General features: G+C 37.1%; 1 protein-coding gene across 1 annotated transcript in view; it reads right to left on the bottom strand.

Annotated features, from left to right (window-relative positions):
• Positions 1 to 2,537: 2,537 nt before the first annotated feature.
• The window catches only part of sema3d (sema domain, immunoglobulin domain (Ig), short basic domain, secreted, (semaphorin) 3D), a 49,283-nt gene continuing 29,196 nt past the window's right edge, over positions 2,538 to 22,624 (bottom strand). Inside the window, exons 7-18 of the mRNA XM_067420138.1 lie at positions 21,760 to 21,888; positions 19,894 to 20,036; positions 17,648 to 17,762; positions 17,470 to 17,539; positions 17,080 to 17,224; positions 16,577 to 16,799; positions 16,203 to 16,291; positions 16,048 to 16,089; positions 15,032 to 15,189; positions 13,976 to 14,040; positions 13,335 to 13,471; positions 2,538 to 4,088 (exon numbers count right to left, since the gene is read on the bottom strand). Coding sequence (XP_067276239.1) covers positions 3,711 to 4,088; positions 13,335 to 13,471; positions 13,976 to 14,040; positions 15,032 to 15,189; positions 16,048 to 16,089; positions 16,203 to 16,291; positions 16,577 to 16,799; positions 17,080 to 17,224; positions 17,470 to 17,539; positions 17,648 to 17,762; positions 19,894 to 20,036; positions 21,760 to 21,888 — 1,694 coding nt within the window. The 3' untranslated portion in view covers positions 2,538 to 3,710. The remainder of the gene's footprint in view (positions 4,089 to 13,334; positions 13,472 to 13,975; positions 14,041 to 15,031; positions 15,190 to 16,047; positions 16,090 to 16,202; positions 16,292 to 16,576; positions 16,800 to 17,079; positions 17,225 to 17,469; positions 17,540 to 17,647; positions 17,763 to 19,893; positions 20,037 to 21,759; positions 21,889 to 22,624) is intronic.

Below are 22,624 nucleotides of genomic sequence, written 5' to 3'. Positions count from 1 at the left end.
CACTAAAATAAATAACACAAAAAGTAAATTAAATAAAAATGAATCAAAATTTTTAAAAGCATGTACAAATAAGATAAATGTTTTATTCGAACCAAAATTACATGAATCGCAATTTTAATTCCCAAACTCATAAGTAGCAGCATTTAAACTGACTATTATTAGCAAAGACACTCATTGTTACAGACAACACCCAGCTGAGTCTAATCTATCCGATTGAATCTCTCTCGCATGCTCTTTCTCTCCGCCTCGGTCTCTTTCTGTCAGTCCGCTCCACCTTTGACCTGCCACGGCACGAAGTAGAACATCTCTGTTAATAGATGCTCTTGTATGGTTAAAGAGCTCAAGCGATCACCACTACAGGAGGGCATTCTGGAGAGAAAAGATCACTTTCTGCTTGTCTTGGCCGTGGCAGGAGGTACGGGAAGAGAAAGCGGTATTACTCAAGACTTTAGCACTGATAAATGAGTTCACCCATCAGCCCAGAAACAGTCATTTCTCCTTCACTGCACTCCCCATGTGGTTGTCACTGCCATCCCCGGACGTGCCCCGACTCGGACAGAAAAGCCTTGTTGTCGGACCCAGAGCAAAAACGGATCCTGTGTTGGTTTACCGGAACAACGCAGTTCATTTAGGACTTGTTTACTTGTGTAAAATGATCATTAATTAAGTTTATAAAGGAGTAAATAGTTTATTTTCTCCCTTTAAATAAATGAACAAAACAGAAATAACATAATGAGTTTGTTCGTGTGTGCGAGTGTGACCTACTGACCTTGACTTCCTCAGCAGGGCACCACATGCACTATTGACCAAACGAGAGGAGAGGAGAGGAGCCCTGACCTTGAAAACACAAGCACACATGCTTCAGGCGGCGAGGTTATCTGAGGTCACACTCTATTGTAAAGTATGTGTGAGGACTTCACTCCCTCTCTAATTTGACCTCGATGAATCTCTCAGATCAATCATTACAGCAGCGCTGCGTGACTCTTGTTCAGATGTGAAGTCATGGGATATGAGATATAACTGTGCCTAGAGTGTGTATGTGCGTATAGAAGCGTGATTATGAGGCTGTGACAGAGATCTGGGGTCAGATTGTTTCATCTATATTACATCACAAATATTGAACTTGTGTTTAACCCTTAAATGATTTTTGTATCCTAAGGGATAGACATTTGAGAACATGGGGGAGGAAGTGAGTGCGACCATTTTCAATACAAAACAGAGGTATAACCCTCCTTTTCTTTTTCTAAATATAAAACACTGACATTATTACATTATTATTAGTGCTGGGCAATCGATTACTTGTGATTAATTGCAACCAAAATAGGGATATATATATACATATATATATATATATATATATATATATATATATATATATATATATATATATATATATATATATATATATATATATATATATATATATATATATATATATATATATATATATATAATAATTACTAAGGACTAATAATTATATTAAAATTAGTCCTGCCGAACCAATTAATTGTGATTAATCACATCTTAAATAAAAGTTTGTGTTTAGATAATACATGTGTGTGTACTGTGTATAATTATTATGTATATATAAATGCACACACATCCAGGAACATATATTTAAGAGAAATGTATTATATATAATATATGTAATATATATATATATATATATATATATATATATATATATATATATATATATATATATATATATATATATATATATATATATATATTTTTTTTTTTTTTTTTTTTTTTTTTTTTTTTTATATGTGTGTAAGCTGAATTGGCTATTTTATATTGGAAGTTATATTGGTATGACAGTAAGTATTTATTGAATTAAAGATAAAATAAGGTAATTGCATTCTGTATGTGTGTGTGTATATATATATATATATATATATATATATATATATATATATATATATATATATATATATATATATATATATATATACACACACGTTTTGTGTACCTTTATTTTGGATTGGATATGATTTATCACGAGTAATCGATTTGACAGCACTAATAAAAAAATTAAATGAAATGAAGACATTCAACTGAAATTATTATTATATTATGATATCCATGTCATTGCATATTATTAGTTATTTGTTTCTTAATAGTCTCAAATTAGCTAAGTAAATTGCTTACTTTAAAGATCGTAAAAAAGGCTATTCTGTCATCTAATCACCACATACACGTTTCATATGATTTTCATACTAGATATTGTATAGCTTTAAAAGTCTTGGAATGTAGTGCACATTACAGGGTCATATAGACTCCTTTTAGGGCACTTTTTTGTATTTTTGTAGCTTGATAAGACCGTGGTACCCATAAACTGACACTATGGAAAAATTAGCCTGGATAGTCTGCTAAATTTCCTCTTGTTTTCATCTGAAGAATAAAAATTCATACAGTTTGAGCAACATTAAGAGATGAAGACAACATCTCTTTAAATAATAAATAAGTCACTGTCCTTTCTCCATTGCGCAGTTAAGTAGAAATAAAAAAGAGTTTATTTCAACACCATGGTCATTTTAAATAATGTCATATGCCATAAACAAAAGACAAATTGCAAAAATAATGTATTTTACTCAGTTAAAATTAAATGCTTGGTTAAAACTGTAATCTCAAAAGAGAACTCTATGTAAATAATGCTAAAGCATGCACAATCTCATGTACAAATAATATAAATATTTACATACATTCAACATGAATGCATTTTTATTCTTGGTTAAAACTAAAGCGCAATGAACTGGTGCCATGTTATGACAAACCCTAATTTATGACATTTTTAGAATGAACAATTCTGGTTTCAAGCATCGCTTTTATGTTTATAGATACATGATTTTATTATACAATACATTGCTCCATAGATTTTGACCTTTTTTTAAGGCAAGACACTACAGGGAAATCGGGTAACATTTTAACTAATAAATATCACTGTACTTCCCCAGTTGATTAATCAGAGTACATTAAGACAGTTGTTTTGTATTACAAGTTTTCTAAAATTGTGTTTTTATATGAAAATGATGTATTGTTTAATTAAATATGCTCTAATTTATATAATTATAATTTGGTTAAAGTCAGGTTCAACATTATTTTACATATTAAAGTTGTATAGGGCTTTTGGATATCTCACAATAAATCAGAAAATACCATAAACAGGCAGAGAAATCTATATTTTTAGGAATAACATGATATATAAATCAGGTAAATATAAAACAATACAAAACCTCTATATAATTCTATACAAAACCCCTCTGTAAAAAAGTCTAAGTGTCAAATTGGAATGTTTGGTTCATGAAAGTACTACTAAAGTGGAGATTTTTGGCCCAAATAGCAAACAATATAAAAATTTACCAGTGCAAACAATATTTTTCCTGTAGTGTCTTGCCTTAAAGATCAGCCAAGAAGACTGGTCGCATTGATATTTTTGCAAAAAAAAAATATTTTTAAAAGTTAAAGAATCAGTGGGTCATATTTGATCAGTTAAAATGAAAACAAGATAAATGTTTAATGTAAGATTGATTACTGATTGAAATGTCCTTCCTGGAGGACATGTTGCTTTGCGTAAACAGACTGGTCAGGAGATTTCTGTATTTGTATTTGGTTTTGAGCTTGTTTGAGTTCATTTAATCCACATCCAGTGGCTCCCAGGGCACTGTGACCCTTCTAACCTCACTCGACTCCACGAGTCATTGGCACTCCTAGTGGTGACGTCGGTTCCTGCTCTTGCGGATCTCTTGGACATGCTTCCATTTGCCCTTCTGTTTTTGCTTCTTCTCTCTGTGCCAGAGCGTTTCACAGTACTCATCTAGAGAGCGTGCAGGGCCACTCAACATGCGCAGATAGTCCTTATAGCGCTGACGGGGTTCGGTCACGGTAGGGTTTTCTGATGATTCCCATATAGCAGGTTGGTGTCCGTGGAGCTGTCCGTGGTCCAGGACGTGCAGAGTGAGGTGGAGGAGGTTACGGGTGAAGCTGTGCTCCTGGGAGGTGCAGAAGTAGGAACCTGCGTCGCTACGCTGGAGCCAACGGATCAGCAAACCTCTCTCGGTTATCAGCACACGCTCATCTGGTTTGATCTGCAACAAACAGAATTGTTAGGTTTCTTTTATAAAAAATAAACCACATTAATATACTTTCTTGAACACACACACCAACTTAATCACATCCAAACAGTGAATTCATGTCACTTGCTGGGTTTATTCTCATAAATCATTCCGCCGAGGAACCCACAGCAAGACTCCCTGAAGGTCAGAGATCAGTCTTTAACCTCTGCGCTCCCCTTCCTGCTGACCTCACATTACACCATCTTGATTGGTCATTAGAGTCTTATTATACAAATTTGACAAGCTGACCACATGTTAATGCTAACAAGACAGAAAAGCAGAAGAAAAAGGGGGGTAGAGAAAGTTTTGAGAAATGACAGGGTCTACTTTCATCTCAGGATGTTTGCATGATCTATTGCACTGATCTATTTGCAAGGTGTCCATCTTTCTGGTCACCTCTGACATTATAAAGTGCTCTGTGCATACAAATCAGTTTGTGACCATACACACAAAAACATTTAAAAACAAGACTCATTTTAATCAATCAGCCTACTTCAATGAACCGATTCAAAGATGATTTGAATTTTATATTTTATAAATATAAAAGACGGTTTATATTTTAGAGCTCTGAAATGTGTACAGATTTCATAGTAATCTGCATACAAATGTCATTTTCCCATGCATGTCACACCATATTCTTATACAGAGAAAATTACCTGAGGATGCGAGTTGCGTAATGCTGGAAGTTATCGCAAAAATGTACCATGGATACAAAATACCAAAAATACAACATATTGCCAAAAGTATTGGGACACACCTCCAAATCATTGAATGCAGGTGTTCTAATACTTCTGTGGCCAAAGGTGTATATAATCAATCACCTAGGCATGCGTATGCTTCTACAAACTTTGTGAAAGAATAGGTTGATCTCAGGAGCTCAGTGAATTCATGTGTGGTACCGTGATAGGTTGACACCTGTGCAATAAGTCCATTCATGAAATTTCCTCACTACTAAATATTCCACAGTCAACTGTTAGTAGTATTATAACAAAGCAGAAGCAATTTGGAACAACAGCAACTCAGCCGTGAAGTGGTAGGCCATGTAAAAATCACAGAGTGGGGTCAGCGCATGCAGAGGTGCACAGTGCTCAGAGTCAATGACCTCCAAACTTTTTGTGGCCTCAAAGGGTTAGTTCACCCAAAAATGAAATTTATGTCATTAATAACTCACCCTAATGTTGCTCCACACCCATAAGACCTCCGTTCATCTTCAGAACACAGTTTAAGATATTTTATATTTAGTCCGAGAGGGTATCCAATTGAAAGGGAATAAAAACATCATCAGAGTAGTCCATATGTGACATCAGTTAGTTCATTAGAATCTCTTGAAGCATCGAAAATACAATTTGGTCCAAAAATAACAAAAACTACGACTTTATTCAGCATTGTCTTCTCTTCCCTGTTTGTTTTCAATCCTCAAATAAAGATTCAAAAGGTCATGAATCAGCAAATAGATTCATGATTTGGATCGTGTGTCAAACTGCCAAACTGCTGAAATCATGTGACATTGGTGATCCGAATCATGAATCAATAAGCTGATTGTGTGTGTGACCGTTTGAAACTTTATTTGAGGTTTGAAAACAAACGCGAAAGAGAAGACAATGCTAAATAAAGTCGTAGTTTTTGTTTTTTTTGCACCAAAATGTATTTTCGATGCTTCAAGAGATTCTAATTAATTAATATTTTAAACTGTGTTCTGAAGATGAACGGAGGTCTTACGGGTGTGGAGCGACATTAGAGTAAGTCATTAATGACATACATTTAATTTTTGGGTGAACTAACCCTTTAAGATTAGCTCAAGAAAAGTGCGTAGAGAGCTTCATGGAATGGCTGAGCAGCTGCATCCAAGCCTTGCATCACCAAGTGCAATCCAAACCGTCGGATGCAGTGGTGTAAAGCAAACCCTACTGGACTCTAGAGCAGTGGAGATGTGTTCTCTGGAGAGACTAATCACGATTCTCTATCTGGCAACCCAATGGACGAGTATGGGTTTGGCGGCTTCCAGGAGAACGTTACTTGTCTACCCAGTGCACAAAACAAGTTCCATTAAGACATGGATGAGTTAGTTTGGTGTGGAGGAACTTGACTGGGCTGCACAGAGTCCTGACCTCAACCTGACCGAACACATTTGGGATGAATTAGAGTGGAGGCTGCGAGCCAAGCCTTCTTGTCCAACATCAGTGACTGACCTCACAAATGCGCATCTAGAAGAATGGTCAAAAATTTCCATAGACATACTCCTAAATCTTGTGGAAAGCCTTCCCAGAAGAGTTGAAGCTGTTATAACTGCAGAATTAAAAACTGGATGTCATTAAAGGTCCTGTTCTTCACAATCCCATCTTTCAAACTTTAGTTAGTGTGAAATGTTGCTGTTAGAGCATAAATAATACCTGTAAAATTATAAAGCTCAAAGTTCAATACCAAGCGAGATATTTTATTTAACAGAAGTACCCTTTCAAAGCCTACAGCGAACGGCCGGTTTGGACTACACCCCTGCACTTCCTTTTGTAATGACGTCAGTTTGTTGACTAACCCTCCGCCCACAAGAAAATGCAAAAAAGGGGGCGTGGTCTTGTTGCTCTCCCACGTGGAGAAGAGCGCACATTGAGCGCTTGCATCTCCCCGTTATGGTAAGAGGCGGGACCTCTCCGGGCAAAGTGCGCTAAGCTGCTGTCCAATTACAACACGGGAAGCGCTGACCCAATCAGAGCTCGTTACGTATTTCTGAAGGAGGGACTTCATAGAACAAGGAAATCATCAGGCCCTTTTTAGGACAGAGAAAACAGCGGTGTACAGATAAGTAAATTGTGTGAAAAATACTGTTTTTTTACACGCGAAACATGAACTCATGTTATATTTTACACTGTAAACACAATCAAAGCTTCAAAAACACACGAAAAACGAGACCTTTAAAGTTAATGTGCATGTAAAGGAAGACGTCCCAAATCTTGCTGATAGATATCACAATCTTTTTTATTTAATTGTATAAATCAGTTTGATTTTAGTTTCATTGGTTGCATAAATTTGGGGTTTTGTTTGATGCTGTCAGTCAAAATAAGACCTTGATTATGTGAGATGAATTTCACATATTTTCACACATCATATTCCTTTCTGGCCATTGCACTCTTTAATATCAGTTTCTCCATCCATTCGCCTCCCTTCCTTCCGTTCATATCTGCCTATTATTTCTCTCCCTTTCATTTTTCCTGTTATCTGTGTTTTTGAGTTCTCCTGCTGTAGTCGTGGACTAAATCAATACAGCTGTGCAGTGCAGAGAGGAGGGAAAGAAAGCTTCAAAGCATACCAAATCCCTGTAAAACACACACAAACTGCTTATTGCTACATTGACTTGGGCTAATCTATCTGCCATCTAAAAGATGCTTAGAGGAAATGCAATTGTCATGATTGCACAAAACAACTTTTTCGATTTGGAATTTAAATTTGGAGTACAACTATAAATCATACCCTCCAGAAGCATGTCAGGAATAAAAGGAAATAGGGTGGTTTTGCACTGTTTACAGCACCTGTGACAGCTGGAACTAAAACATAAAGGCCAAGGGCACATGAGTGTCAAGATGAAACGTGTGTGTATGTCATGGAGATGTTCTGGTGTGTGAGTTTGTTGGAAGTGAATGCGTGTCTGTGTTTCGTATCTCAGTAGTATATCACACCGTATAACTGACGCTGAAGGTTTTACTGGGGGGTCAGGAGGAAACTGGCCTCTGATCACAGAAGCAGGTTTAAGCCCAGCATCGGTCTAAAAGCCGGGTCAACGGCATTAAAACTATGATACGAGGCCTCTGTCTCTCTGTGGCCCATCCGCATACTGCTGGGAAGGTCTGGAACCTTCAGCACAGGATCTGTCTCATATCTCAAATATGAGCTGGCCTGCCAGTGACCCACTATCCTCTGGGAAATTATATTTAGTTGTAAAAAGAGGGTAGTAGAGAGCATAGAAAAAAAGGGTAGCGGGGTGAAGGGGGAAAAGAGAATGTTTAGTGCAGGATAACAGGTACTTCAGATTAAAAAAATAATACAGGAAGGATTTTAATGACATTTCATTTCAGTTGGTTCTCAGATGTATGGATTATTCGACCTTCATGTATGGAAAATCATAAAGTCTATAAAGCGTTGATGTTGTAATGGCAATCAGCATGCATGCTTCTTTTTTTCATGCCAGCCCTGCAACAAGAATTAACAACTAAAATTAAAGTGAAAGCAACTCTTTTACACTTTAAAAAAATCTTAGTATAGTGTATTATTTATAACATTATTATTATTATTTTTTTACAGTATACTGTAAATCTTTTAGTTACCAAAATAATTAAACAATCATTTAAAAAGTATGAACATGGTTAAAATGTAGCCGGTTGAGGAATAAGCAATTAATTTAAATAAAATTTATGAGATTGGTTCACATATAATAACTCAGACTTATTGATGGTAAATATGTAAACCTAGTTATTGTGTAAAACACATTTTGCTTTTTGGCAATATTGCATAAATCTTGTTTTGTTTTATTTATGTGTGTCTGATATAAATAGCAATTTCATATTCAAGTTCATTAGTTTATGTTAAAACTGTAATGTAAATGGAATTCTCAATTCAAGGTGTTAAGTTTAGGCTTGCCTTTTGTTTTGTTTTTTTGTTTTTATAGTTTTTTAAACTTGTTTTCACGACATTGTTGAGGAACCCAAAATCAGAATTGGAACCATCCATTCCCATCCCATGTTTGATGTGTTCTCAGCTATATGGAATATGAAGCATCCATTCTGTTATTGCAAACAGATAATGTTTTTCACAGATTCGATAAACATTCACACAAACACGCAAGCCCTGTTTTCTTTTCTATCATTCATTGTTGTCTTTTACGAGGTGAAGTGTGGGGTGATATTTTAAGATTGCACTGCAGGTGTTTTGGGCAGCTGGGCGGTAGGGAGTCGTTTTGTGCTGTGGGAAAGATGGGAGAAAGAAAGGAGGAAAAGAAAAGCAGGAAGGGAAACTAAAAATAAAACGACTCCATCATAGCAAGACTAATGTTCACTTGAGACGTGGGACTGCGGGATATTTCCACAAGCAGGAAAATGCATGTTTCTTTCTAGAATTGCATCTATCCTGTGACATTTGTGCTGTGATTTGACCTTCTGCTGTCACCCCCCCTGCTTCCCCCCCCCCCCCCCCCCCACACACACACACACACACTCCTGTTGGGATTAATTGTTGTGGAAATGGATCAATAGAAGGATATGCTGATCTACCACTCCAGAGTCAGGTCTTGGCCCCCGTCTATTCATCACAGCTAATAAAGACGAGGGACACACACGGCACAAGGTTAAAATGACCTCTGTATCTGCACTATGAACTTTCATCCACAACACACATAGATCCATTACTACACACTTGAATAGACTCACGCTGCATAAAACAGTTACTCAAATAAACAAATGGACTATCTCTATCTTAGTAGAAAGCATAAATACACTCCATCAGAGTTTAAAGGGTATCAGTAGAAACCCTGGAGTATATTCAAATGGCCGTGCTCCCCTTCTCATATCCCCCTGAGAGAAGAGATTTATGCATTTAATTTCTGGAAAAATTCCTCCGATCGTCAATTTGTGTCATCTGAGGAATTTTTGGCCAGAGGCTAAAGACTTCAGTCAGCAGAGGGAGCTATTTCCGCATGTTTTCAACCTGCACATGGGGGATGGGAGATCACACTCACAGCTCAGCTCGCAGCTGCAGGCATTCATGTGAGTGTTTCAACTTCTGAAATTAATTCCTATGAAAGTTAAGCTTCCAAAGGCATTTTTTTGTTGCGACCCATTTATAGATCTACAACCATTTACATTCAAATCAAATAAGTCAAGCCAAGCATAACAATACATGTATAGGCTACAATGGGCCATTTGACTGTATTCTCCATTCAACCACTAGATGGCACACATTTTCAGCTCAGCACTTTTCCACACAACCGCTTTTGATCCTTGATGCGTTCGCAATGCAACATTAATTCTGCACTAATTTGATAGCTAGGCCTATGGGGCTAATTAATTGGTTAACCGTTAACCAACAAGACTTTTGAAAGCGAGAGAAAAACAGGTAAGTCACGTATAAGTTGGATTTGATTGCATTCGGAAATAATAGTAAATACAGCGAAATAATGTAGCTACACTACAAAAATTAAACACTACAAACAGGTTATTTTAGTTCCCCTCACTCCAAAACAAATCCTTCAAATTTAACGGTATTCAGATCTATATAAAGCCAAAACGAAATAATGAAATGAGGAACTGAAAGTAACCAGCATTGGACTAACGTAGTCTAACTCCCTCATTCGAGCCCAAATGTCTCCATATTTGTGATGGATTTGGATGCTAAACCATTATTTATTATAGGCTTTTGCTACTTAACTCGCGTCCAATATTGATGGAAAAAATCATCCTCTTTACATGCGCAAAAATGAGCTTGAGAATAGAGACTCGCGGGACTCGCGGAACCCAACGCATATAGAGTGCGGCGCGGGACTAGATTTGATGGCTGAGTGCGGACTTTGCATTACAACCGCAAAATAAAAAAAATCTAAAAAGAAACATCTAGAAACAAATAAATTGTTATAAAATAAAATAAAAACGATTTACAGGTGGAGGCAGAGTAGGCCTATAACACGTTTTGCTGCGTTGTGCAATGTAACCAATATATTGGTTAAACATAGCCTGTTTCTTTCTAGAACGCAATGGCCAAACAGATGCATTTAAGAGCAAATCCACTCACCGCTCTAAAGAGTTTTGGCGCAGTGCTGAATTCTGTATGCTGACAAATCCTCTGATTATAATAAAGAAAGTTTAGACATTATGAAAGATTCATTATTCAGTCATTTTTAATGATAACAGAGCTTTGTGAGATCGCGTTGAACTGAGATGATAGCTTTTTTAGAATTATGAAGGGAGCGCATTTTGCAAGTATTCTGTCACGCCAAACCATGCACACGCTTGCTTTTATGCTAAATTACTTGAAATAGTGTCATAGAAAAAAAAGATGTATACTTGTATGCGGACAGGAGCGGCACGAAACATGAATGTTGCGAGCAGGTATCTACTTGGAAACACCTCAGTGGAGCAGACAATGCTCACGCTGAATGGCAAGAATTGTTGGCTACTTCTGACTATTTAAACTGAGCTGTGTAACTTTTTATATATTAGGTTGGCTATTTTATTTTGATAATGAACTAACTGCGATGTCAAGTTTGTAATGACATCGCAGTTCGCATGTTGTGTGCGCGTGAGGCGCCTGTGCGTAATAGCAGAGGAAACAAATATATGTAATGGTCATACAGATAATAAGAGAAGGACATTGTTCAAAATTGCAAAAGTGTTTACTTACATTGTGCTATTGTAAAATAGCCTAAAGAAAACAAGATTTGCTCTCTGTCGTCTGGATTTCCATTTCGTGAGCTTGGAGGAGTGTCGCGCCTCACGATAATGAACCAAAGTCAGCAGCAACTGTCGCACATTTCTTTTCCTTTTTTTTTGTTAATCTGTTAATTATTTAAATCAAATATATTTAATGTATTTATTACTTTTATATAGGCCTATAGACTGATTTTATGAAAATGATTAGTTTTAATTTTTGATGTAAGCTAACTCAATTCTTCTTAATTGTCTTGGCGACCCATTTTTTAAGTCCCGCGACCCACCCGAGGGTTGCGACACAGGGTTTGAAAACCACTGCACTAGACTGAACATGCGCTGTGAATCTATGCCGCAAGCGCGGTCGCGTTTACCTCAGCTCTCATTACAAGCTCGTCCATGACTGTCAGTGTAATCTGACTCCAGCAGTATTTGTGCTGTGACACTCCTTCAGCGGCTAAATCACATTATATTGAACAGAAACGTTCAGTTTTTAATTATAGTGTCTGTTCTCTAACTGAACTGATTATATGAAAATGAACTTGTTTATGAAAATTAACTTATGGGAATTACATTTTATGGGAAAGTGAAAGTGATTCAGTAATCTAATAGCGGTGGCTTTGGGAATGGCCTCACAGGGCAGCGAAGCATTCTGGGAATTGTTGTCTTTCATCCCCATGAGACAAAAATAATTTTTTTGTCTTTTCTCAGTCTAGAAAGCACCAAATTAAAAAAAAATATTTCACATTTCAGCTACATTAATGACCCGGTTTAAATACAGATTCATCTTCCCACCGCTGAAGTACTCCTTTAAGAATATATGAAAGATGGGTGTATTTGTATGCATTACTAAAGTAAAAAAGGGAAACAGTATTCAGGACACCAGAAAAGACAGAAGTGAAGATGAGATGAGATTAAATGTGTAGGTGTAAAACATTGAAAGAGAGTGAGATGAATCCACCAGTAAAGGTCACTTCTTGACAGATCTGCTGTGTTGTGTATCTCCATGTTTGTGTTCCCTTAGTTTTCTGAGCCCCAGGCCATTTTCACGATTATCAACAGAACTGTTAGAGTTCTTTGTCTCTCTGTTACAATGCATTGTTTAGCAATTTGATCTTCAGAATTATGCAACATCTACTTTTTCTAAGCATCAGGGGGTTGAGAGTTACTGTAAATCTATTTCTGGAGTGTTTCCAATCATAAAAAGCCTGTGATCTCAAAAGAAATTGTTATGAAAGAGAAAATATGACTGGAATACACCAAGGCTATACATTACATTAATGCTGAATTGTGTTTAGAGCACTGCCACATTTTATGGTACTATTTATTTTGGTGAATCAGTTTGATTGCAGTTTATGTAAACAAGCAATGCACTGTCAAAATAAATGATTCAACATTTCATTTGCATGACCCCATGCACTGCTTTTATTTGTATCAAATATTTAGTTAAATGCTGATGCTCCTTATGCAAATTACTTAATTGTAAAATTAGTTACATTTAAAGCTATCACTTCTATTTAGATGATTTTGTGTTAAATATATTGTATGTTCTAATTTCAGAATTAAATGACAATCATTTAATACTTAGGCAGACAGTTATCTTAAATTGATCCAAAGTAGTTAGATAAAAAAAAATAAAAAAAATGTAAAAAGGTAAATGTTGTAGTGTATCTAACTACTTAACAACTGTCATGCTAGATACAACTAGGAGTGGGTGAATCAAACACACACACACACACACACACACACACACACACACACACACACACACACACACACACACACCAGTGAGGCAGATGTATGTTGGTGATACCTCGTGGCGGTGGTCCGTTCCTGGCTTCAGTATGAACCAGCGGATCAAGGCCTGCTGGGATTTAGAAACACACTCAAGAAAAGAGGAGTTACTCTCCACTCCGTACAACACCTTTTCCTCGACATTCCTCCCAAACACTGCCAAAGAGAGAAAAAAGAGAGAGAGAGAGAGCAATCAGTATATAAGAAAGACAGTAAAGGCATTTTTTGGGTTAGCATTGTCCATTAGTTGAGCCCCACAGGACAATGCGGCATCTTAAAACAAAACAGAGCTTTTAGTGCTTTTATGCTCCATATGCAGGCGTGCACACCCACCCACACACACACACGTTGGGTTTCCATGTTTTATGGCAACTTTCCATCGACATAATTTTTATACAGTACAAACTCTATGTTCTATCCCCTAACCCCATACCTAGACAAAATCTACCCATAACAGAAAACTTTTTCAATTTTTACAAATCACTTAGTATGATTTATAAGCTGTTTCGCTCCTGGGTGCCAAAAAATGTCCCCACAAGGTCAAGGATTTCAGATCTGGCCACTTTTGTGGGGACATTTTGTCCTCATAAGGTAGGGTTTACCTGAACCCCCACTCCCCACCCCACAATCACTTACATACACCCTCATATGCCTCCTTACCATCCTCTGTGTCCCAACAATGGCTGGATGGATCTCCATGTTTAATGTCCTGCCTTCTGGCCCTCCTGTAAGCACACATGAAAAAAGCTTTTTATTTAGATTCAGATTCATTTTGATTACATTTCAGACTCCTTGAACAACCAAGCAAATAATATAACCAAGGCAACCGAGAGCTACATACTAGACCTAAAAAAGTCATGTGAAATAAACGTATTACTCTATGGAAGTTTTTACATTTGTCTTGTTATGTCAAGCTAAAAATATCTCATCCAGTAGAAATTGAGTAAAAAAAATATGGCTAATCTAAAGTTAATCTTCAGAGCAAGAAAACAGACATTAAGACTATGTCATGCTATGAATTTTATTTTATTTCAAACACAAAAGCATTGACGCCACGATTTTAATGAAAACACCCTTAGCTCTCTCTGTAATAAACCAGACTTCAATGACAGATATGAATAGTAATGAAGTCGCAAAGTGTATTTCAAACAGAGCCATCTGACAGCCAAACAATCTCCAAAACAAACTACAATTCCTCTCTCTGTGTGTCTCCCCTCTCTCTTGCTCTTTCTCTCTGCAGGACTGACCTGGCCTCCTTGCGTCAGTGGCGGACCAGAGAGCCGGGGAGAGAAAGGGCAAGAAAACTTATCTGGCAGCTCACATACATCATCTCAACAACAAAGCAACTTTAATCAATTTGCCTGTCCAGTCCAGTCCCACTACACCCTATGGCACAGGAAAAATCAAATATTTATCATTTTCTTCTCTGTGCTGAACTCCAGGAAACAACTCACCCAGGAGAAGTAGGTCAGAAAGAGGGCACCACAAAGCCCTCTCTCTCTTTTAACTTTCTGCTATCCCAAACACCTCAGAGCAACAAACTGCACACGGTGCACATCTCTGGGATACCATAGGATACATGTGGCGTTGCAGTTTTGCGCGTGCCGATAAGAAGACCGTTAAACAGAACTGCTGACTCTGTGAATCAATGTCAAGGCTTTGCATCGGCTCATCTTTGGGACAATGACTTTATCGGTTCATGTGGATGTGTGTTACCTCTTAGAGGCTGGAATGTATCTGGAACACTGGGTGCCGTCCCAAGCGCAGTAGGGGTCTCTAGCCAGGCAGCATTCTGCACAGCCCTGCCCATAAATATGGCACCTGTGCAGGGACACCTGCACTAACCCGTCGCTTCCTCCAACAAACAGCTGCTGCTGTACACAGCACACACACACACACAAATTACTAAACCAGGTGCAATGACAAAAAAAGTGCTTACTGGAGCAATCCCTCTAATAGAGTTATCAGTAAATGTCATTCGTTTGCAGTCTTTTTTGGTCCAAAAAAAATCTAAAAAGAAGCATGTGTACATGTGACGAAACAAAACCTAAGCACAACAACAATAAGTACAATAAAAGTTGTGGTGCTCTTGTTTTTCTTACACAGGTCTGAAAATAAACAGGCAGTTAGAGTAGACCTTCCCATATAACACCCTTGTAAAATGCAAATGCTGTTCAGGATCTTTTTTAAAACCATTTAATGGTTTCAGGTGTTAGCATTCACCAGAGAGAATTAAGAGGCAGAAGTAAAACTTATTAGATTTCTTATTTTACAAACTGCGGTTTTTCTATAAAAATTATTATCTGTAATCTATTATCATCTGCTATTCAATAAAAAAGGCCCTAAAAAATAATAGTTACAAAAGAAATTGTAGCCATAAGGTTCTATCTTCGTGCAGAGAGAGGATAAAAGCTTTTGGGTGAACTGCAACCTAAACATGAACTCCAAAAGATAATAAGAGATGATTAGACAAACGAGATTGTAAAGAAAAAAAGAAAGGAATGGCACAAGAACAGAAGAAACAGACTTATCTGTAAGGCTTAAAACAGAATAAAACAATGAAGACCTAACACATCTATTATGAGACAGAGGCTTGAAAACTTTGACTTTTTAATAGCTAAAATATGACAAATAGTCCCGTGGAACCTCTGAGAAAGAAAAAAAAGATAGCTTGCTGATGAATGCTGTTTGCAATTTTTATTTTATTTTTTAGGAAAAGGTTCTGTTCTTACCTGCTTTGAGGAGATTTCCATGTTGAGGATGGGTGAGGGACTCTAAGAGGAAAATATAAAGAAATGTGCCATGGATATTACACTAGGTGAACTTGTTTTGTGTTGTTTTTCATTAATCCATGAATGCTTCATATTTGAATGTTTGTGACTTTTACCTTGAACACCTGAAGCTCCTCTAAGATGATCTCCTCTGTGGACCAGTTTTCTTGAGTGATGCTGACAACCTTCAAAACTGATCCCATATCTGTACAGACAAACATGCATGTTTGTGTTTCTTATAAAGATAAGCTCTACTGCCATCTGCTGGTTGGTCAAAATAAAAGCTCTTTTTTAAGCTTATTTCGGACCATCTTAACTGTTTTCAAACCTTTACTGCATATTTATACATTATAGGTATTTAGAACAAGCCTATGTTTAGCAAAATGCTGTCTTTATAGACAGTTCACTAGGTCACAACTTTTTTTCCCCAAATACACCATCATATGTGTTTTTTGCATACCCCTAATAATATCTGTGTAGTCTTTCTTACCAGTGCCCAAGAACATAACAGCATACTGTCCATCCTCAGCTGCCACACGGTCCACTACAATCTGAGTGAGTCGGTACTCTGTATTGATACGAGTGAAAATTGGTCGGCCCGTCATTGGGTGCACGGAGCGGTGCATGAGCGGGTGCAATCGTATAAAACTGATGACTTCATCTGGAAAGTCTTTAGTCGTTTTTATATGAGGATCATATGTCAGACTGGGGCACTACGAAAGAAAACAAGATTTATCGTTATTGGTTTCGAATATTTAACAGCAAACATTTCTGGAAGTAATTACAAATATGCACTCATATGAAATTATGTAACTGCCTTTGATATTATCATGACTGTTGTGTTTGTGTAACGCTTATTTGAAATATGTAAGGGAAAAGGTATATTTTGTGTTATGTCTCCCTCTAGCGGTAATGTATAAAACTTCTCAAAGTGTCAATGACTGAAAGAGGGGCCATAAAAACAGAGAATAGAAGTGTAAGAGTGTTACTAACAGTGCCCGGTCGTGGGTAGGGGATTCTGCCTTCATATTCCACCCAGCGATGGTCTGGTCCCTCTTTATGAGCGTAAGGTCCATTAAACACCGCTCGGATGTCTTCCATGTTATAGACACACACTGCTGATCCTTTAAAGATAGAACTGACCCCCCAAAAAATGTTACAAAAACATAAGAAGCTGAATGCCACAGTAAAAACTAATTTCACATTACAAACGGGCAAATATATTCATCTTAAGATACATATCTATATATGTATCTTAAAAATATATTTAAACTAATTTAATAGCACATCAACAAGTTAAAAAATAGAGTTCAAGCTACAGTACCCAGACAAAAAGCAATGCAATATTGTGACGCTCACTGTATATTAGGACCTGGTTCTCACCTGGTGGTGGTGAACACTCCATACACCATTGGATTTCTCTCATCTCTGCTAGGAAGGAGAAAGATGTCCTCTGTAACACACAAATACATGATGAACTTATTTTTAAATGCCAAGAAGTATGATAAAACTGAATTATGTGTTGGTGAGAGGGAGCAGGAACAGAAAACACATCACTCACGGAGCTCATCAAAGTGTGTGTCCACTCCATCTGGTCCAGGAATGGAGCACACAAGTCTTGCTTTGAGGAATGTTGTCCACTTGTTGGTAAGACTTCTCAAACCCCCAACATCATTCTGCGAGCAAACACAAGCATATAGGGTCTGTTAATGTTGTAATGAAAGCATATGTTTATAATCTAAATCATTTTAGTTATAGGCCTTACAATAAAAATGTAAAACCAGCATTTGCTTCTGATTAGAGCAGCTTATTTTAATTAAGCATGCAACTACAGAACACCACAAACCCCTCAGTTACACATAAACTTAAGAGGTGCACAAACACACACACACAAGAGAGACAAACAAAGAGAGTTCGAGAATTTGAGAAGAGAGAGTGAGGCGAGTTTATAAAGGGGATATAACGACCCTCTCCATGAATACTCAGGTTTATGTCTTTAGATGCACAATAGATGGTCTTAGCACTGAGAGGTCTTAGAACGAGAAGACATGCTGAGAACACTTAAATGAATCTCATCATTATAGCTAGAAGGGTTTAATCAAAGGACTCCAATGATTTCACCTACACCCACTTAAAGCAGCAAACATATTCTTCCTCTGCCATTATCCAAGTTGAATAACACACACTTGAGAAAAAGGGGGGCAAAAACCTAAAAGAGGTTTAGGAGTGGCGTTTTCCAAATTCTTTAATCTTCAAAGATGCCCTCTCTAGTGTTAAGCCAGTTATCCAGTGAGGAATCTGGCCTCGGATAGCTTTACAGCTCACTCCTAAAGCTATAAAAACCCGCCTGCTTCGAACCAAGAATTTTGCAATAGAGCTTGGAATTTTTATAGTATACGGCCCGGGAGGATGAGTCTACAGCATTAAGGAAACTGCTTTAAATCATCGACTTTTTATAATTGCAGGTTGACAGCTGAGTTGCATGGACAATTGCTTTAAACCACTACCCAGAGCTCTACAATCTTTGAAGTCAATTACAAGTCAATTGTCGCACTCTGAAATAAAACTCTGTTTTCAACATATACACAGACAAAGAAATCTCTTATTCTCACTAAGGCTATTATTTGACTAAAATAAAGTTACATTTAAGATTTAATTCTCTATTTTAATTACATTTTATAAGTATCCAGATCAAAATCAATATTAAATTGTTTTTGGTCTGGGTACTACAGCATGGCATTTTATACTGACATTCTATTCTATACATGACATTCTATATAATTCTAAAATTCTAAAACTTTCAGCAGCATGAAAAAAAAAAAAAAAACCTACTGATCAAGCCTTTAACCCATTTGACCCAAGCTTTTTGAACAATAGGCATATCAATTCTGAATTCATGTCACTCATTTAACTCTCTGTGGTCTTGTTCTTGTCTCATATAATGCACTAATGTTAATTTAAAACAATATTTAATGTCTATTATTTAAATTTTTTTGGTAAGCGACTGTAAGCAGTATAATACTCTTTTACAGTAATATTTCATGATAATAATCAATTGACTATACATTATTCTCTTCATAAATTAAAAATAAAAAACTGAATCTGAGAGAATCTGAATCTGTTTTTTCATGTTTTTGTTAAAAACACATTTATCTAACATTGGGTACATGAGAGGAATTGAGGGTTTAAAAGCTCAAAACAATGTTAATGTTAAAAATGTTGTTGAGGATTTGTCACCATGGATCGCAAACAGCAAAAAAACTTCCATCCTCTGTATTCTTTGTTGATGACCTTGCGGAAATTGACCCTTCTGAAGGGATTCAATTGCTCACTTTCTTTAGGAATGACCTTGGCACTGGAGTTCACTTCCCACAGTGCCCTTCGAGGGGGAAAAAAATGTAAAAATTACAAATTTGAGCTGTTGTTCCCCATTGTTCATTAGATGACATTAAATCTAACATTGACTTCTTTATGGATGCTATTAGTGTAATGCCCCCAGCCTTCATAGTGAACTGATGTTAGGGGATGTGTGGAACACAATGGAGTCACTTAGCACACTTATTTCCCTTCACAAGGGACGTCCACTGTTATCATGAACTTAGGTGGCAATTACATAGCCAGACCTCTGCTATGATTTACCCTGCCTGACAACAGTGGTTTGGTCCGCTTTTAGCAGATCACATCAAGGGAAACATACCAGGAAGCCTCCCCTCCCAGGGGAAGTACATTTAATCTTATGTCCAGAAGAAGTATCAGAGCGATGAGGTGAGTTTGTCTCTGATCAGGCAGCGTGAGGACAGGACTTACCCGGCAGATACGGGCGACACGAGACAGCACACTCTTGTCCGAGGTGCTCCCATCCCGGGATGCCTCACGGAAAAATAAGTAAATCTTGTCATCGTCAGGGTTGTAGGTGTCTGCGATGGGATGGGCAGAAATAAACTTGCCCTCTATGGACAAGAGACAAAAAAGCTGGTCAGCTTTAATTTATATCTGATGCTAATCCAACAGTACACTTATAAGAAAGTGTGGAAGCCTATTTAAACAGCCTTTTATCCATTGTTTGTGTGTGAGAGAGTATAAAGACAAAACTGTATCCCACTGTTTAGTGTAAATGCTAGGCATTTCCTTTTGGACTCACAGCAGACCGTTAATGAGTGTTTAGGGTTGGAAAATAGACTGTGTGGGTTTAAACTCCATTAAATTGCATCAGCCACTAGAAGAGCTCTAACATTCAGAAGGAAAATCAAAGGTGGAAGAAAGACAGTCATTAGCTAGATGACTAGACAAAGACTGTATTATATTAGATTCTCTGCAAATGACTAAGAGACAAAGAGAGAGAAGAGAAGAGAAGAGAAGAGAAGAGAAGAGAAGAGAAGAGAAGAGAAGAGAAGAGAAGAGAAGAGAAGAGAAGAGAAGAGAAGAGAAGAGAAGAGAAGAGAAGAGAAGAGAAGAGAAGAGAAGAGAAGAGAAGAGAAGAGAAGAGAAGAGAAGAGAAGAGAAGAGAAGAGAAGAGAAGAGAAGCTTTTCTCCAGCAGTTTGTAACACAAGAGTATTTTAAAATATGTCTAAAGGTTTGGAGCGTCATGAATCCCAGAGTCCAAGCAGCAAGATATATTGTCACATTTAGTTTTTAGTAATTCTTCAACATATTTAAGAGGTGGAAGTCTAAAAATGATATTTATAAGCTACTTGACACTTTTTATGGGTAAATCTAATCTAATTACTCAGCCTTGAGCTGAGTAATGAAAACCAAATGCACTTTAGTACACACTGGCAACTCATACAGATCATTTCACTCCTTTCTGTTGAGTGATTTAACTCATCGACTCATGCGAGTTATATATCATAACTTAGTGCTGTAATGACTGTTTTTCACAGACTGTATCAGTATATGTAGACAGACTCTGCATTTGCTATTTTCTGTGGTTTTACCCGTTCTCTGACATGTTTGGATATGTGTTAGCGTGAATGTGGGCTTGTGTGTTTGGCCATGAAGAAGTTTTTTTTAATGCAACCACTTTTTTTTTTGACAGAATACTTTTATGCAGCAAGAACACATTAAATTGATTAAAAGTGACAGTAAATGCATGTATACAAAAGCATTACAAAAGAGACTAAGCTAAAACTTTACAAAAAATATACAAAAGTATCACGCAAAGATACAGTGAGAAGCGTGCCGGAAAGTGTTCAGCAGGCATACTGTAAAGTTTTGCGTGAAAGAAACCTTATTATTCAGTCAAACGGCTGGCACACACTCACAAGAACACGCACAAAGTTACGACCGAGCTCAGTATTTTGACTGAATAATAAGGTTTCTTTCTCGCAAACCCTTAGTATGCAGAGAAAGTATGCATCCTGAACTTTCCATATATGGAGCGCGTCTCACTGTATCTTTGTGTGATACTTTTGTATCATTTTTGTAAAGTTTTAGCCTGGTCACCATTCACTGTCATTGTATGGAGGAACGCGTGCAGGACGTTTTTCAAAATATCTCCTTTTGACGCACAAAAAAGATAGGGCATTAGAACAACAACAGGGTGTGTAAAATATTACTTTATTTTCATTTTACAGTGAACTATCCCTTTAAAAATTAAACCAAAAAATTCTGTAAGATTTGTCTGTATGCTATTGTTATGAGTGTATTAAACTGTAATGGTGGGGAAAGCTGACCGTTGATCCAGTAGTCCTCAGAGATGTCTGTGCGAATGTACTGCTGGTCTGGGGGTGGGCCAAGAGAGCGGCTAAATGTGCTGTCCTTGCCCAGGAAATCAGACGCTGTGCCAGCATAGAGATACTGATCTAAAAAACAAATAAAGGAGCATGTCAGAGTAAACATTAAGCTGTGGTCAGTCAGGCTCCAGGCACAGTTACAACAACTGACCATCAGCCATCGCCATCGTGTTCTCTTTTTCTCACACATGTGATATACAAGCACAGAGATCTAAAGTTATAAACAAATTACCATCTCCACAGTATCCATGACAACCAAGAGGTTTTTATGGATTATGTTTTCAGAATCACTCAGTGAGTTCTATCATCATCATCCACCCTACTTCACCCATCTTTGTATGCATGTGGTTTGGAACAAATCTCTATGACATAGAATGTGCTCTGTGTTCTCCCAGAGATGTTCCCTTTCGATTATGCCTGTCTGAACCAAACCAAACCACACTGTTAAAAGAGTTATTATATTCATTACTTTAGATATGATTGCTACAGTAGCGATACAATTTTTTTTTTCTTAAAATTTCAATTTCTGAATGACTTTTTGATACCTTTTGGAGCTGGTCACAATTTGGTTTTGTTCTACATTGTCTTCAAAACTCTTGGAATTAGATGAAGGTGAGTAAATAATGATATAAGTTTCGCTATTGAGTAAACTATTTATTTAAAACTTTCCTAATTCAAGCCTTCTCAGGAAGGAAGGACCTGTAATGACTAATGGTTGTAATTAATCAATCTTTGCTCAGCTGGAATAATTCAGGCTTTAGAACAACCCACAAAAATGGAACACAAGAAAAAAAAATGACATTTT

Source organism: Pseudorasbora parva, chromosome 16 (assembly GCF_024679245.1).
Source record: "Pseudorasbora parva isolate DD20220531a chromosome 16, ASM2467924v1, whole genome shotgun sequence".
NCBI classification, from domain to species: Eukaryota; Metazoa; Chordata; class Actinopteri; order Cypriniformes; family Gobionidae; genus Pseudorasbora; species Pseudorasbora parva.
The sequence above is the reverse complement of the archived record's forward strand: the minus strand, read 5'-3'. Positions and strand labels throughout refer to the sequence as shown.